The sequence below is a fragment of the Xenopus laevis genome, chromosome 8S (assembly GCF_017654675.1).
Source record: "Xenopus laevis strain J_2021 chromosome 8S, Xenopus_laevis_v10.1, whole genome shotgun sequence".
NCBI lineage: Eukaryota > Metazoa > Chordata > Amphibia > Anura > Pipidae > Xenopus > Xenopus laevis.
The window spans coordinates 57,114,498-57,132,665 of NC_054386.1; the positions used below are offsets into that span (position 1 = coordinate 57,114,498).

At 39.1% G+C, this 18,168-nt stretch overlaps 1 protein-coding gene across 2 annotated transcripts in view; it reads left to right on the forward strand.

The window, feature by feature from the left end:
- The first annotated feature begins 1,399 nt into the window (after window positions 1–1,399).
- cul4b.S (cullin 4B S homeolog) overlaps window positions 1,400–18,168 on the forward strand; it is a 35,338-nt gene continuing 18,569 nt past the window's right edge. Inside the window, exons 1-6 of one of the 2 annotated variants that reach the window (XM_041574333.1) lie at window positions 1,400–1,560; window positions 2,063–2,464; window positions 14,217–14,332; window positions 15,598–15,701; window positions 16,532–16,601; window positions 17,734–17,807. In XM_041574333.1, the coding sequence (XP_041430267.1) occupies window positions 1,509–1,560; window positions 2,063–2,464; window positions 14,217–14,332; window positions 15,598–15,701; window positions 16,532–16,601; window positions 17,734–17,807 (818 nt within the window). In that variant the 5' untranslated portion in view covers window positions 1,400–1,508. 2 annotated transcript variants of the gene reach the window in all.

Genomic DNA, 18,168 nt, shown 5'->3' on the forward strand with positions numbered 1-18,168 from the left:
AAAATAGAAGCTGTGTGCAGGACTGCCTTTTGCCTAACGGGTCCAGCAGCCTGTCAGCAAAATTTAAAGATACAGAGCACAATCTCACCAAAATTGTAAAAACACTATTATAGCCTGGATTGGGGGCGGGGCCCCACGTTGGGCACCAAAATGGTTACACTTTACCAGTTAGAAGGGCTTGGCCCAATAACAAGGGAAAAGAGAACTTAAAGGAAAACTATACCCCCCAAACAATGTAGGTCTCTATAAAAAGATATTGCATAAAACAGTTCATGTGTAAAATCCTGCTTCATGTAAATAAACCATTTTCATAATAATATACTTTTCTAGTAGTATGTGCCATTGGGTAAACATAAATAGAAAATTGCCATTTTAAAAAATAAGGGCCGCCCCCTGGGATCGTAGGATTCACTGTACTCACAAACATACCAACAAACCATGCATGTTAGGTCACATGAGCCAATTAACAGAGAGAGTTGTGTCTTTTGCTTCCACACTTCTTCCTGTTACAGTTAGAGCTGGAGTATTTCTGGTCAGGTGATCTCTGAGACAGCACACAGACCATCACGAAATGGTGGCTCAAGGCAAGAGATGTAAAAGGGCAATATTTACTTAAATATATATTCCAGTTTGGTAAGATTCTTTAATATGCCACTTAATATGATATGAACTATCTGTTGCTTAAGTGTTCATTTTGGGGGTATAGTTTTCCTTTAAGCAAAGGTAGGGGATTAACTCTATAGGAGCCTAATAGATCCTTTAGGTCCCTACACATATATGTATTGATTTTGGTGGACACCCAGACCTATTGGCCTGGTAATAATTTTTGGAGACTTTGCATAGTACAAAGTTTCAAATATTTACATTTCATTCTAATTAGTAAGTGTTCAGAATCCCATTCAAGAATGTAGCAATTATAAACCACAAGATAATAGGGAACTGCTAATTTTTAATAGTAAGTGGCCATTTGATTTTATGTATGTTTTTTTTCTAGAAATAACAGGAAAGTCCAATGTGAGGCCCCAGGGGCTGAATGTGACACAACCATAGATTGTAATGCCCCCATGCTGCACTAGTTGTCTCTTTGCATGAGCTATTTTATTTTAATATGACTCTTAAACCAAATATTCAGCCTCATACTTAATGTTTGCAGTTTACACTTCTTTTAGGGGACTAGCAGCTGCCATAGCATTTGGCTTAGTAGCCCACAGGAAATGTAAGCGGGAAGTGTACACAAAACTTCTGTTCCTTTCCCTTATGCAACTATTATAAGATTATGTTGCACTGGCACCCACACAGCCATGTGGCGGCACCAGGGGGGGGAGTCACCGCAGCCCAACTGATTATTGGTCATTATTCCCACATGGCGTCACTAGAGAGGCTGGAACTCTCATCCCTCGACTCCTCCCTCTCAAGTAGTTTCCAGTATCAGCCCCTTCCTTTCACTTGTCAGGACTACTCGCCGACACCAACCTGAGGCGGAAGCACGGCGAGGAGAAAGGTGACGGATGAGGCCCGCACGGTCGGGCATTATGAAAGACCTCGTCGCTAGTCCTTCCGGTCAGTCAAAACAAGGTACGAAGGTTGCCATGACACCACAGTAGAATAAAACAAGGGGGGGGGGAGAAGAAGCACAGCCAACCTTTGGCGCTGTAGTTAATGCAGTATACACTACCCCTTTAGTTCGGCAGCAGCTGGTGCGTCGAAAGCTCCTTGACTGTCCCGGCCGAGAAGGGGGTGTGGGCGCACGGCATCCTCTTGGGGAAGTCTTCCCAACATGCACTGCGAGAGGAAGTGAGGCCATCTTTGGTTCCCTGCTCTTGTGACAATAAACAAGAAAAAGAGTGGGGCTATCCGGAGAGCGGGGTCGGGGCCTTCACCAAGCAGGAGGTGGACGAGACTAAAGCAGCGTACTAGCCGAGCGGGCTATTGTGACGCGCTACATAAAGGGCCAGGTTTACTGCTTGTTGCGGTCTCCACACGATCCAACGTTCTCGCACACACACACAGTCTGGGCTGCCTTGAATCTTTTCTATTCGTGGTGTTTTCATGTTTCCCACAGGTTTATCGTCCCCCAACCCCCCGGCGCAGGAGGTCAGGACTGAGGGAAACAGCACCTCCAAAAAGAGAAGGTTGAATATCAGCAGCAGCGATAAGGACGATTTGGATCCTCTATCGCCCGCCAGAAACTCTTCCTCCTCCTCTAACCACATCCAGAAGAAGCTGCGCTTCGAAGACACTTTGGACTTTCTAGGACTCGATGTGAAGATGACCGAGGAGTCATCATCCTCTTCTTCTTGCTCTTTCTCCTCCACGCCACAAGCAGTGAGGAGTAAAAACCTGCTCATCTCCCCAGTGGGTGTTGGGCATCATGCCAATGGGCTCACAAAAGCCTCACCCGTGTCCAGCTTTGCCAATAGCAAGCCTGGCTCAGCCAAGAAGCTAGTCATCAAGAACTTTAAAGGTAAAGAAGGGTGCTCTCCCCTCCATCTATCCACCCTTTGTTTGGTCACTTGGGGGAGTATAATACTTTAAGGACAAGGTGATTATAGGGCTAACCTGCTCAAAATAAAAATTACCTTTAATTTGGGTCTCAATTCAGTATGTTGCCTTGTGGTGGGCAGTAGTTTTAGTTTACCTATTTGTGTGCATGATGGTGAATTGTTTTTTTTGGCTCTGTCATATTATGGTGGAACCATAATATGGAGCTGTAACAGTGTCTTTGAGTTGTAGGGCTTCGGTGCTGATGCACTCCTAACCAGAGTAAAGCTGTGTTATGTTATGTAACGCTTGATTCTTGCAGTTGAAATCTTCAGTATTTTGTGCCAATGGGATGCTTACAACAGGCAAACGTAGAAGCTGTTTGACCTGAAATGATCTGAGGGTAAGGGCCAAATCAAGATCCAATCTTTTTACAATTAAGGGTTACATCATTGGAAAAGGCAAACATACTTGTTTTTTTTCCTGAAGATATGGAATAATCCAATGGAGAGCAATTCGGTTTTTAAAATCTATTTGAAATGCATGTGCTTCAGACCTTTTGACTTTTCTTCTGGTACAATAATTGACTCAAGTAGAAACTCTATCTACATGTTAATCTCAAGTAAAAGTGGCAAATTTACTGCAGGTATGGGATCCGTTATCCGGAAACCCGTTATCCAGAAAGTTCCGAATTACGGAAAGGCCGTCTCCCATAGACTCCATTATAATCAAATAATCCAAAATTTTAAAAATGATTTCCTTTTTCTCTGTAGTAAGAAAACGGTTGCTTGTACTTGATCCCAACTAAGATATAACTAATCCTTATTGGAAGAAGAACCAGCCAATTGGGTTTATTTAATGTTTATATGATTTTCTAGTAGTCTAAAGGTATAAAGATCCAAATTACAGAAAGACCCGTTATCCGGAAAGCCCCAGGTCCCACTGATTCCCGATAATAGGTCCAATACCTGTACACTGTTTGAGAAGCAGGATTACAGAGACTTGAAGCAGATCAGAGAAGCCTATTTCGAGATTTTTTATTTTTTTTATGTCTGATAGAAGATCTGACCACTGCTCTTTTCAGCGTCACCAAATCAGGTTGCTACCCTCTTTCCCCCTATGCCTTACTTTCACTAATAGGGACAATGGGCAAATATTTTAGTGGGTGTACTGCTGACATTTTATTTTTTAAAAAAAGTGCTCTCCAGGCGGCACTGTTCTGTGGGACAATCACACATTGGTCGATGCTATATTTTTCTTAAATACCATCTGTTGCCCAAAAATATTTTCCTCCACCAAACGTGCGGCCTAATATAGCCCACACTGGTTGGGAGTAACCGTAGTTTTTTTTAAAAAATTGTTCCCTGCCAGTGCCCGGATATCCGCACCAGGAGGGAGCTCCTGTTTCAAGTGGCTATGTTGGTGCACATGCATGTGCTTAAGAGTGAATTCTGCATCTTGCTTACTATGCACTTGCGTGTGAAGTCAGAAGCTCACTATGCGCATGTGTGCTGCACAACATGGTCGCTACCTCCTTGTGTGAGTGTCCTAGGTCTGGCAGGCCCAATTTTTTTAAAAACAAAACAAAAAAACAACAACAATACCACTTACCACCAACTGGAGTGCAGGCTCTTTTAGCCCACAACTTTTTTGGGCAACAGGTGCCCTTTAAGTATGACACACAGTGCCAAAACACTGAAAATTTTCCTCTATTATGCACTTTTCATTTTAAAGTGCTAACACAATTGCTTTTAGGCAATTATTGTCTACACACAAAACACACCACACCATGCTGGTACTAGTGGTTGCAGGCTACCTTCACAGAGTAGTGGAGGCTGTGTTTCTGAGCTTGTACACATAAAAAAACCAAATCACCCCTATCTGTAGAATTTCACTCACCATAAAAAACTGTGGGTCCAAGTGCACATACCCCAGACTTTCAGTTTGAGGAAAGCAATCACACAACCATGTTGAACAAAGGCTGGCATAAACTGGACCTCAGTTGAAAATAACAATAAGATGTAATATTTTTTGATAATAAAACTTTTTAAGGGGCCTTTTTGTGCCAGCCTTTGTTCTACATGGTTTGTGTTTTTTTGAGCTACTAAAAATATTGTGGGCAAAATATACTAAATTGACCTGTGTGCCATTGCTAAATCACTGTCATAACTGCAACAATTAACACAGATTTGTGACTGTTCATAGGGATGGCTTCACCAGCACAACTGATTAGAATCTGTTTCGTACTGAACCGATTCTGGTTGGGTTATTTTGGCAGAAGTGTGTTGGCTTATATTTTCAACCAGATTGTTTGTTTGCTATCCGCTAAATGTGGCCAGCAAAGTCATCTGTTTATACATCACTGTTGCTGCAAGTGAGCAGTGGGGAATTTGTATTAGCATAAATATTCCGTTGTGAAATGCCATTGAGACACTTGTGTAGTTTACTAGGCAGCATCATCTTCACTCCTTGTGAGGCTACTGTCCACGCTGTGCACATGGGCAGCTGTTTAGCTTACTATGGGTGTCCTCTGTCCTTCTTTTTGGACAGGTTTCACTTGTTACTAAAACTCACTCTGCTACTCACTTGGACCACAGGTGTCTCTGATGTTAGGGCTTTATTTACATTTCAAGTATAAAACTTTTTAAAGTATACCTTTGTAAAGCAAAATATTCACCAAGCCAGTTATCCATTATGCCTACAGCTATACTTGCCCTTTTTAAACATTACTGTTTTGATTTCACTGTGCTGTGAATTGTTTGAATTTATGTAGTAGTGTCCACTTGGTAGGAGAGAACATAATTACCTGCAAATCACAACCAGTATCAGCCAGCAAAACTACACATGTATGTATAATCCTATATAAAGTAGTACAGGTAAAGGATTCATTATCCATAAAGCTCCAAATTACAGAAAGGCCATCTCCCACAGACTCCCATTTTGTCCAAATTATCCAAATATTTTAAAAGATAATTCTCTGTAATAATAAAACAGTACCTTGTACATGATCCAAACTAAGATATAATTTATCCTTATTGGAAGCATAACCAGCATATTGCGTTTATTGTTTAAAAGATTTTCTAGTAGACTTAAGGCATGAAGATCCAAATTACGGAAAGATCTGTTCTCCAGAAAACCCTAGGTCCTGAGCATTCTGGATAACCGGACCCCTACCAGTACTTCATGTTCTCGGGACTGAGCTTGTCCAAAAAGTAATCCTTCCTCTTGAACTTACTCTAAATTTTGATGCCTGCACAGAAACAAATTCTGATTTCCACTGCAGCTATCTTAAAAAAAAAAAAATCTGAAATGGGAGAAAAGGCTTTACAGGTGCTGGGAAATAAAATTCCTTTGTGCCTCAGTTACCAGGTCTCTCCACAGCAGTGCTGTCCAACTGATAGCCCCCCCTTGTGTTGCCACCACATAAAAGCACCTTAGGTGTTTAATTATGTGCTGGGGGGTTGCTGTTTTATCCACAGTGGAGGAGGAGGAGGCATGTGGATTTAATAGTTAAGACTTACAGTCATGTGAAAAAAATAGCATCCCCCATTAAATATTCAGTTCTTTATTAAAGGGACAGTTCAGCGTAAAAATAAAAACTGGGTAAATAGATAGCTTGTGCAAAATAAAAAACATTTCTAATATAATTAGTTAGGCAGAAGTGTAATGTATAAAGGCTGCATTGACTGGATGTGTAACATAATAGCTAGAACACTACTTCCTGCATTGCTGATCTCTTGGTTTCCACTGGTTGGCTACCAGGCAGTAACCAATCCGTGACTTGGAGGAGGGCACATGGGTCATAACTGTTGCTTTTGAATCTGAGCTGAATGTTGAGGATCAATTGCAAGTCACTGACTAACTCAGAGTTAGAGAGCTAATAAGCAGGAAGTCGTGTTCTGGCTATTATGTTAGACATCCACTCACTCCAGCCTTTATACATTACATTTTTGACTAACTATATTAGAAACATTTTTAATTTTGCACAGCCTATCTATTTACCCAGTTTTTATTTTTATACTGAATAATCCCTTTTAAGAAATGTTCGCATATCGATATCTAATTTTATTTATCTCTGGAAAAGAAAGTGATTTAATTGCAAGTAAACAACAAAAATTTACCTTGATTAACATCCTACCCCCCTAATAGTTAGTGTTACCCCCTTTGGCTGAAATAACTGCAGTGAGACAGGAAAGTTTGCCCCACTCCTCAATGCAGAATTCTTTCATCTGTGAGATTTTTGAGGGTTTCCTTGTATGTACAGCCCGTTTCAAGTTACCCCACAGCATCTCAATGGGATGAAGATCTGGGCTTTGACTTGGCCAATTTCTTAGTTTTAAGCCAGTCCTTGGTGGATTTACTGGTATGTTTTGGGTCATTGTTGTATTGCAGGGTCCAGTTACTCTTCAGCTTTAATTTTCTTACAAATGTTCTGACATGTTCCTCAAGCTCCCTCTGATACACATTAGAATTTATGGTGGATTCTATGATGGTGAGCTGGCCACATCCAGCTGTAGCAAAGCATCCCCAAACCATGACACTTCCACATAGTATTTTCTTCAGTTTTAATTGTTTAGTTATATTTCTTGAATATCCATATGTCCAAGAGTGTTACAAAAACACACAGGCTTTCGTATGGTCATTCCACACATAAGTTCTCACCTATTACTCAGTCTACCGCTGTGTTAAATAGTTTAGTTGGGAGGTGTGGTGTGGTAAGAAGGTGGGAGGAGTAAGGGAAACATCCAATGAGAAATGGTTAAGGCAAATCCACATCAAATCAACACTGACTTCCATTATTAGCCCTCCACCACATAGACTAGAAAAATTTACTGCACCTCAATATCACAGAAGTTGGACAGCACTGGTCTACAGGGTTAGGAATTGTTGCACATGTTGGTGCTGTAGTTGCTCAGATTGGGGCATATTTATCAAAGAGTGAAACTATTAGCTAGTTCATTTTGTCCTTGTCCAGTTGGTGCCTATTCCCATTTGGGAATGGGGAAAGATTAGCTCATTTGGCAATCTCATCAAAGCAGTAGATCTTATAGTGTATAGCCACCTTTAGAGGGGTTGACTGTACCTAAAGCATTGTCGCATTGCCTTCCCTAAGTAGCTGTGTCTTTAATAGGGATAATGAATCCACTATTTTGGATTTTGGCCAAATCCCAAACTGAATAAGATATGATTTACATATGCAAATTATGGCAAGGAAGGCTGAAAAAAACTGCATGCAGGGCACTAATGAAGTGCGGGTCAGGCTTTTCCCACCCGCTCTCCTACCGCCAGAGCCCAACCTCTGGGTTCCTTTTATAGACCCGCTCTGCACCGTGATGACCTCACAAAAGGGGCAGGGTGAGAGGTGTGTATCTATAAGAGCTCAACCTGGAAGTCGGAAGCTGGCATTTGAAAGGTCGCGAGATTGGCTAGAACCCGCCGGATCCGCACATACAACCTCCCCAATTTTCACTTGATTTTAAGTATTAGGGTTTGGTTTGTCCAGGCACTTGGACATACGGTACTGAATCCTGGATTCTTTGCGTCGTTAGTGACTGCAGTGAACATAGGAAAAACTTGAAAGATTGTCATCAGGCCCTAACCTTTAGGGGAAAATATAATGTACAGTTATGGGACCTGTAATACAGAATGTTTGGGACGTGGGGTTTTCTGGATAACCGATCTTTCCGTAATTTGGATCTTCATAACTTGAGTCTGCTAGAAAATCATTTAAACATTAAATAATGGCCTCCAATAAGGATTAATTACAGTATATCTTGGTTTAGATCAAGTACAAGTTCATGTTTTAATATTACAGAGAAAAGGGAAATCATTTTAAAAAAAAAATCTAGATTATTTTTATAAAATGAAGTCTATGGGATATGACCATCCCATAATTCGGAGCTTTCTGGGTAATGGGTTTCCGGATAACGAATCCCATACCTGTACCATTATGTTTAAAGGGGACCCGTCATCCAAAAAAATGTTAGTCAAGCAAAATGAACTTTAATTACACTGTAAAAATTATTTGAATCTTGTTTTATTCATCTGGGAATTCATAATTATAGCAAGCAGGCAGGAGCCCTTTTTTGGACACTGTTATAAAGACAAGCTTTGCATCATCTCAAAATCTTGTTTCTGCACCAGAACGGGGGACCCGATGTCCATCCCCATGCACTGGTTACACAATTAAATGTTGAAGAGAACAGGGGCGATGTGGGGAGTGCAGTGACAGCTATGAATAGATAAAAAAAAAATTGGGTTTAATTTGAAAAGGACATTTATTATACAGATTTTTATGTCTGGGTGACAGGTCCACTTTAATGCAGCGGATATTTTGTACGAGGGAGAGCTTTCTTTATCTTCATATGCATATTTGTATGTTTTTGTATTTGTGCTTTTCAGTGGCCAGTTTTTATGTAAAATAGAACAATGCTTGCTTGGTTTCATAGAGAAGTCATTTCTGAGCTAAGTGTAATGATTGTCAAATAATATTCAAAATTTACTATTTAAAGGAGAAGGAAAGCTACCAAGACAGTTTATTGCCAATATATTCGCCATATTGCAAGCTAGAGCACCATTTTTATTCTTTAGAATACTTTTCGATACCTGAATAAACCGCTCTAGACACTCTGTATGTTTAGGATAGCAGCTGCCATATTAGCTTGCTGTGTCATCACTTCCTGCCTGAGTCTCTCCCTGCTCGCTCTGAGCTCAGATTACAGCAGGTAGGGGAGGAAGGTGGTGGAGAGTAGAAAACTGAGCATGCGGTTTGAAGGGGTTGTTCACCTTTTAAATAACTTTTAGTATGATGAAGATATTCTGACATAATTTACTATAGGTTTTCATTTTATTTGATTTTTTAGTTATTTAGCTTTTTATTCAACCGCTCTCTAGTTTGCAGTTTCAACAATCTGGTTGCTAAGGTCCAAATTATGATAGCAACCATGCATTAATTGAATTGAATAATAGACTGGAATATGAATCCTGAATAGAAATTAACCACCCCTTTTATTTTATAACCGAAAGTATGATACAGAAGCCCATGTATACACAATAGGAAAGAAATGTGCAGTTTCTTTTGACAGAGGACTCTGAGCAACATTACTTTGAGGATTTACTAGACCTTCACCTTTCTGATAAAACTTACTTAGTTTTAACCTTTCCTTCTCATTTAATAGTACTTTTTTGAATGTGTTTGAAGTCTTTCATTAGAGTTGTGTTAAAATACATTCTCTGGTAATGATCATGCAAAATGACTTGTGCCAGTGTTCTTATGCGATCCACAGGAGCTATTAGAAAGTATTTTGCAGGCTGTGGTGCATTTGTACCCTGTGGCTCTTAGAGTAAATTGAATACAAATGGACAAGACTTGCTATGTATGGAAAGTGAAAATGAGTGAGCGTAAGGTAACTGATCAGTCTTGGCTTTTCAGATTTGGGATAATTTGTGTGTTTTTTGGAATATGTCCATGGACAGTTACACACATACATGGAGACAAATCGCCAGCCAAATGAGCAATTACAAAACAAGAGGATGAAATGATGTAAAACCCCCTCTTTTTATAGGCTTATTGCAAATAACCAGTTGTTCCAAAAAGAGAAGCACCTTTAACTACCCCTGTCCCCTCCCATTCACTTAAAGGGCACCTTTTGGCAAAATAGCCCACACTCCAGTTGGGGGTAACAGTAGTTTTATTTTTTTGATGTGTGTTTAATTTTTTTTGCCCACCCACCAGCGCTAGGCCACCCACACAAGGAGGGAGCTCCCGGTTTGACCAGACGTGTTGGGGCACACACATGTGCATAGTGAGCGAATGCTGCAGCTTGTGTATTATGCGCATGCTTGTGATGTTTGAAGCACATTTGTGCATGCGCTCTGACTGACGTGGCCGCTTGCACTGGGATCTCCCTCTCGGTGCAAGGGTCCTAGCTCTGGTGAGGGGCAATTTAAAAAAACCAAAAAACTGCAGGCTCTATTAGCCCATACCTTTGGTTGGGGATCATTTATTTTGCCAACAGGTGCCCTTTAAATGTGCATTGTTTTTCAGCCCCCGTTCTGTTTCTTTACAGCCCCCCTGATATTCAAGTGAGAGTAATTCTGGCTCCATAGCTCCTGTAATGGCACTGTTGGGCGTTTTGCAAATTAAGAGCCTGCAGGGATGCGGTTTTCTTGGGACAATCAATCTTGGGGCTATGGTTCAGGTATGGGACCTGTTATCCAGAATGCACGGGGACCTGGGGTTGTCCGGATAACTGATCTTTCCATAATTTGGATCTTCCTATCTTAAGTCTACTAGAATAGAATACATTAAATAAACCCAATAGGCTGGTTCTGCTTCCAATAGGAATTAATTGTATCTTCGTAGTACAGGGTGCTGTTTTATTATTACAAAGAAAAAATAAATCAGTTTTAAAAATCTGGATTATTTGATTGTAAAAGAGTCTATGGGGCAAATTCACTAAAGTCCAGAAATTCGATAGCACAGCCTTCGCCGCACTTCGCCAGGTGAATTTTCATCAGGCCGCCGGTAATTCACTAAAATCCAAAGTTGAGCTAAGGAGGTGAAAGGTAGCGAAGTTGCGCTAGCGTTAATTCGTCAGGATAAGCGAAGTTGTGCTAGCAAAGGCTAATTTGCATACGGCTTTAAATTTCAATGGACGTGTATGCAGCAGCGCATACAGAACACTACACAAGCCCAGGGAAAGTTATTAAAAGTTTATATAGGTGTTCTAATGCCCTACACATGTGCCCACAGTATATTTAAGGTGCCATATGTTAACAAATGTAGGCGGGAAGGTGAGCACCCTAAAAAAAATTTCGTTCGTTTTCAGCCTTAAAGTGGACCTGTCACCCAAACAAAATTATTCCAAATCCTATTTTATCATGTTAGAACTTTAATTACACTGTATAAATTATTTGAATATTGTTTCCATCAGTCTGGGAATTCAAAATTATAGCAACCAGGAAGGAGCCATTTTGTGGGCACTGTTATTAGGGCAAGCCTTGCATCATCTCAGAATCTTGTTTGTGCGCCAGGGGACATGGACCCAATGTCCATCCCCATGCACTGGTTACACAATTAAATGGTTAAGAGAGCTGGGGGAATGTAGGGAGAGCGGTGACATCTAGGAAGTGCTGAATGGAAAGTGAAAGTAATTGCTTGCCCCGCCTCTATGCCTAGGCATAGAGGCGGGGTAGGCAATATTTGATGGACAGCTGATATTTTTAAATGAGTTTACAACAGCTATGAATGCTTTAATAAAAAAAAGAAATTGGATTTCATGTTTAATTTAAAAAGGACTTTTATTATACAGATTTTCATGTCTGGGTGACGGGTCCACTTTAACACCCAAAAAACGCCAGCCTTTATTTGGGACTTATTCATTTTCAACTATTTTGGGACTTAGAACATTTTTTTTTACTAACTCCTATCTACTCTATTGAACTTCGCCTACTCTGACCTGGCGAAGTAAACTCTGGCGAAGGAGGTAACGTTCAGAGAAAAGGCAATCTTAGTACATTTGCGTAGTTTTGCTCCCTTCGCCAGAGTGCAACTTTCGCCAGGGTGCGAATTTGCGCTACTCTATCTACATCGCTGGCGAATTTTCGCCAGGGTGAATGTTAGTAAATTTGCGAAGTGGCAAAATGACATCACTCTGGAGAATTTTCACCAGCGTTAGCCACGTCGCAATTTTGTAAATTTGCCCCTATGGGAGACAGCCTTTCTTTAATTTGGAGCTTTATGGATAATGGGTTTCCGGATAACTGATCCCATACCTGTACAAAGGCACAGTTCACCTGTCATCACTGGATAGTAGCAAATGAAAAATAATATACAGCAGAACCCCCTTTTTACATTTTTCAGGGAACCAAAAATTGGTGCTCAAGCAAGGTAGGGTTCTGCCTGTCTCTGTTTTGTGCATTCAGTTATAGGGTTATCTGTAAAAAATGTGCAGTTGTACTGCAGATAAAAGACCCTTTGTCTTCCTGAATATAGTAAAGCCTTTCATATTTAGCGCCTTGTCATCATACTGGTTTCTACAGTGCCCCAACAAATGGTTCTGTTTTTCTGACATAAGTCATTCGTTATGATGGCAACACATCTACTGATCTTGCTGTCCAGAGCCCTTTGGCTTGTGTCAACATAGGCTGTTGAAACCAGAGTCCTTACAGTACAGGTATGGGACCTGTTATTCAGAATAAAGTACTCTGAATCAGGACCTGGTGCTTTCCAGATAGTTTGGATCACCATACCTGCTAAAAAACATTTCTAAATTAAATTAAACCCAACAGGATTGTTTTGCCTCCAATAGGGATAAACTCTGTATTCGCTGGGGTCACGTACAAGGTACTGTCAATACTGCAGAGAAAAAGGAAATCATTTTCAAAAATGTGAAATATTTTTATTATAATGGAGTCTGTGGGAGATGGCCTTTCTCTAATTTGTGTGTGTCCTCATTTATCAGCCTGTAATCTTATAGGCCCATATGTCAACTGTGTGATGCAGCTTTTGGGTGGCTGTGTTGTGTAGTCAGATTGCAATACAGTATAATATGTGTAATGCGTTGTTTTAAGAATTGCATCATAAGTACTGACTGCGGTATTGCAAATTATTTGATATGCCAGTGTACGAAAAATTAGCAAAAATAAATAAGTGAACTTTTAAAGCAAGAATATGGCAGCATAGTAAACTGCTTTATTTTCAGGCCAGGTACATGGGCCAATAAGCTGGGATTGTGTGTAGCCTGCTTTCATTTCTTGTCAGATTACTACTCTGTTTTGTTTAAAAAGTTAAACAAAACCAGTGTACCTGAATAAATATACTGTAATTAGAAATAAGTTTGGGATGGGAGTGAAGCTTCCCATGATAGGGCAGGCATTTTAAGTTGTGTAAATTGTGCTCTCAGTTTTGTGTGTTTTGCCACTCAAAACATTGTAGTCAACTGACTGCTACATGCCACATTTTCTGCATTGGGCTTCTAGTTTGGTACCGTGGGGTATACACAAAATATCCACTCTACAGAAATGCAATTAAAAATGCCTGTGTGTTAAAAAAAAAAATTGTAAAAAAAGAAATCACATTGGTTGTGGCGCCTGGTTCCATCTAGTTTTGCCACTGTTTAGTGGAGAGTATGGACATTGGGATAAATATTTTGTGCTCAACCTGATCTGCAGTTCTATAAGCTGTACAAAAAACTAGCCCTGTCACAAAAGGCATTTGTGATATTGGCTTCTAGCGAACTACAGGTATGGGATCCGTTAACCCGGAAACCCATTATCCAGAAATCTCCAAATTTCAGAAATGCCATCTCATATAGACTTAATGTTATCAAAATAATCCAAATTTTCTTAAAAAATGTTTTCCCTTATCTCTGTAATAATAAAACAGTACCACGTACATGATCCAAACAAAGATATAATAAATCCTTATTGGAAGCAGAACCAGTGTATTGAGTTAATTTAATGTTCACATGATTTTCTAGTAGACGTTTATGAAGATCCAAATTACGAAAAGATCTATTATCCAGAGAGCCCCAAGTCCCGAGCATTCTGGATAGCAGGTCCCATACCGGTACTTAGATAAAGAAACTTTTAACCTTTCTTGTTAAATACAACGGTGTTGTTCGGTTTGCTTTGAAACTGAAAATCTTTTATAGATGTCTTATTTTTTATGTTATGGCATAGTCATATCAGTGTCATGAATTCCTGTAATGCTTAATACTTTGTGTCTTCAGATAAACCAAAATTGCCTGAAAATTACACAGATGAAACCTGGCAAAAGCTTAAAGGCACTGTGGAAGCCATCCAAAATAGCACTTCAATTAAATACAACCTGGAAGAACTCTACCAGGTCAGTCCAATTTCACTAATGCGCTAAAGGTATGCACATTCTTGTAATAAGTGCAACATTTGCTCTTGGTCTGGTAAACTATATCAACCATTGAAATGTGTCCTTTCAGATAGCGGACCACTAAATACCACCTGCTGTTTGGATGCTGTGCCACACGGCTGAAATGTGCTTGCTAAAATACTCAGGCCAATTTCAGTCCCTTCTTGGGCAGTAGCCTCTCCTTCTTTTCACATCCAGAAATGTTGTTGCACATGTAGAGATGTGGTATATGTGTGTGTATAGCATACCTTCCAGCTGTCCCGTTTTTCGCGTGACAGTCCAGATTTTGACAGCTCAACCCGCAGTCCCAGGATTGTATTGACTGAAATTAGGTATGCACTGAATCCACTATTTATCCACTATCCACACATATACTAATTTGTATATGCAAATTAGGGGTTGGAAGGGGAAAAAATTTTTTTTTACTTGTTTTGTGACAAAAAGTCACGCAATTTCCCTCCCCGTTCCTAATTGGCTTATGCAAATGTGGATTTGGTTCGTCCGAGCAGAAGGATTCGGTTGAATGCAAAATCTGCTAAAAAAAAGCCAGAATCCTGGCCGAATCCCCAACCAAATCCTGGATTCGGTGCATCCCTAACTGAAGTGTCCCTCCCGACTTTCTCTTTTATCTCCTGCTTAGCCAGTAAAATATAAGTTTATGATTTAATTGGCTTTTGGCAGATAGCCCAGAATAGATACACTAGAACCCCCATTTATGTTTTTCAGTGGACCAGAAAAAAATTGTGTAAAATCAGGGGAAAAAATTATGCATAATATATAGGTGGGACCACAAAACAACAATGTAACATGAGGGAAAACTTAAAATCAGGGGATGTAAAATGGGGGTTCTACTATACTTAGATAATTTGTAACAATTTAAGATAAGCAGGTTAAAGGGCAATTTGCCTTCATTAGTAAAACTGTATGTAATAATACATAAAACCCACAGAAATGTTTTCAAACTTTCATAACCTTCCAAACGTTGTAAAATGAACATGGTTATTAGGGGGTGTGGCCACCAAAATGGGCGTGGCCACCAAAATTCCACGCAGGAAATTTTTTTGTCCATTTTTCTGTTTCCAAAATGTTGGGAGGTATGGTATAGGTATAACGATACTCGCTAAGGGTATATTTTTGGACTAAGCTAGTTTGATGTCATGATTGCACAACCTGTAATATAGTCAAAAAATGAAGTATTTACATGTGTGTTTTCTTTCTGTTTTTAGGCTGTGGAAAACCTTTGCTCTTACAAAATATCTGCAAACCTTTACAAACAGTTGAGACAAATCTGTGAAGACCACATCAAAGCACAAATTCATCAGTTCAGAGAATATCCTTTGTAAACATTTTTTTGGCAAATAATAATAAAATTGTGCATTTATGGGGCTATGTATTTATGGGTACTCTTATAAATGTCTCCTGTGTACCAATAAAAAGGACGTATTATCATGCTGGGTATGTGGCTTTTTAAATCCTACATCTAAGACTCCAGACGATTCATATTTATACAGGTGCTAGTATAGGCTTATATCTCAAAGTAAGATCAGTAAAAGATTTTACCCCTGTTGCTATGAAGCATGCATTTTTTTATTTATTTAATTCAAGCACCGATTTGTATTTTGCCTGCTTAAGTGGTAACCGGTAGTGATGTGTAGGCTGCCCGATACCTTTGGGAGCGCGGGTCGGGAAAAACTGGACCCGCACATCACTAGTAACAGGTTCTAAAAATTAACCTGTAGATTGTAGAGGAAATAGATAACAACACTTGATTACATTTTCTGCTATATAAATGATTACTTAATGCAGAAGGTCTCCTAAAATTAACTTAAACTGTTTATTTATATAGAACAAGGAAAGTCAAAAACTCTCCAAGTGAGTTAAGGATCCTGTTTCCTTCTACAAGCACATTGACCATCAGTCAGTTTAGTCAGACTACCACTGACTATGCAATACAAAAAATATCTGATTAAAGAACTTTAATAGTGATTGAAACAGAGATGCCAATTTCCTCCCTCCAAACCGTTTTATTCTTTTAGAATGCTGGAAATTACTAAAGGAAATTAAATTGCTGAACTATATTTTCTATGTTTTGGTTTGTGTTTTGGCTATTTTTCTTTTTAGTCTATCTTTATTCTTGCTATCCCTTAATTATTTGATCACAGATTCATTGGACAGTGTTCTTTTTCTGAAGAAAATAGATAAATGTTGGAAAGATCACTGCAGACAAATGGTAAATAATAATTTGATTTCCCAAGGCCTTTTGCTAATATTACGGTATTGTATTTTTTTTTATATACTTGCTAAATGTGCTAATTTTGCTGCCTGGAAATAATGCTTTCTAAATTAAAGAAGTGTGTTACTCAAAGTATAAGTTCGTGAATATGTTCATGTTACTGTTTATCTGCTGGCTAAATCCACCTCAGTGTGTCTTATTCATTCCAGCCACGATGCTCTGTGTACCATAGGTCTAGTGTTTAGCTGAACTGAATTCGAACCCCTTAAGACATGTGACTATATAACTCTGGACCACTTTGTGGCATGTTTACCTACCTACCTGCCTTCCTTGCGTTCCTTATGTAGCAACATCACATTTTGTAGCATATTGTAAACATTGTAAATGACTTGTTCCTAAATAAGTGCTGTGAAATTAGGGACAGATGTATGAAAGTCTGAGACATCACCCTTATTGGCGATAAAAGAAAGAAAAATGTGAAAAAAAAAAAGTATTTTTGCAGGTCAAGTTTTTATTTAGATGTATCAATGAATCGTAAGAATTCCAAAATGGGGTTATTAAATACATTCATTAGCAGCACATTTTTGTGCCCTACATTCTTGGCATAAGAAAAAAGAAATCTGGGAAATTAATAATTATCGAAAAAAGATGCAAGTGATGGTCATCAGGATTTATCAAACATGAAATTCTGAAAAGACAAGAATATTTCATTTTGATAAATATGCTCTTTCTGCAGTGTAAAAATGTCTAAAACATGGAGCATCAAGAAGACGTTCTAAATCAACATCTCACCTTTAATAGTCCATAGTACTATAGGTGAAAATGTATTCATTAATTATTATTATTATTGCTGCTTGATGCTCCGTGTTTTAGACATTTTTATGCTTGTAATGCCCTGTAGGGGGACAGGGTAACGTGTAGCAAAGAAGTAATCTCAATGGTGTGTAAAGGAGCTCCCTCAATTTGGATTATACTGCATCTTTCTGCCTTGTGGAATGTTACTTCGCACATCCTATAATTTACAGCAGCCCAGTGTCTGATAATACAGCTATTAAAACAATATGGTTAACTCCACGAACCAATTCTCTTTCTGAAACAAGGACTCCTTCTTTTTTATTTGTCTTTTAAGATCATGATTAGGAGTATCTTTTTATTTCTGGATAGAACGTATGTTCTGCAAAATTCAATGCTGCCATCTATTTGGTAAGTAATATTTATTACACTTGAAAGTTTATTTGTGATGGAAATGTACAGCTTAACTTTTAAAGGCAAACCAACTCCTGAATAAAAATTTGCCTACAAATTCTGAGCAACTTTCAAATACATACATTTATTAAAAATGTACAGTGCTTTAAAAGTTATCTGTAAAAGCAATAGATGTTTAAAAAGTGACAACTAGGCATTAAGCAAATGCTGCTTTCAGCAGCTATTGCTTTTACAAACTACTTAAACTACTTAAAGGAAAACTATACCCCCCCAAACAATGTAGGTCTCTATTAAAAGATACTGAGTAAAACAGCTCATGTGTAAAACCCTGCTTCATGTAAATGAACCATTATCATAA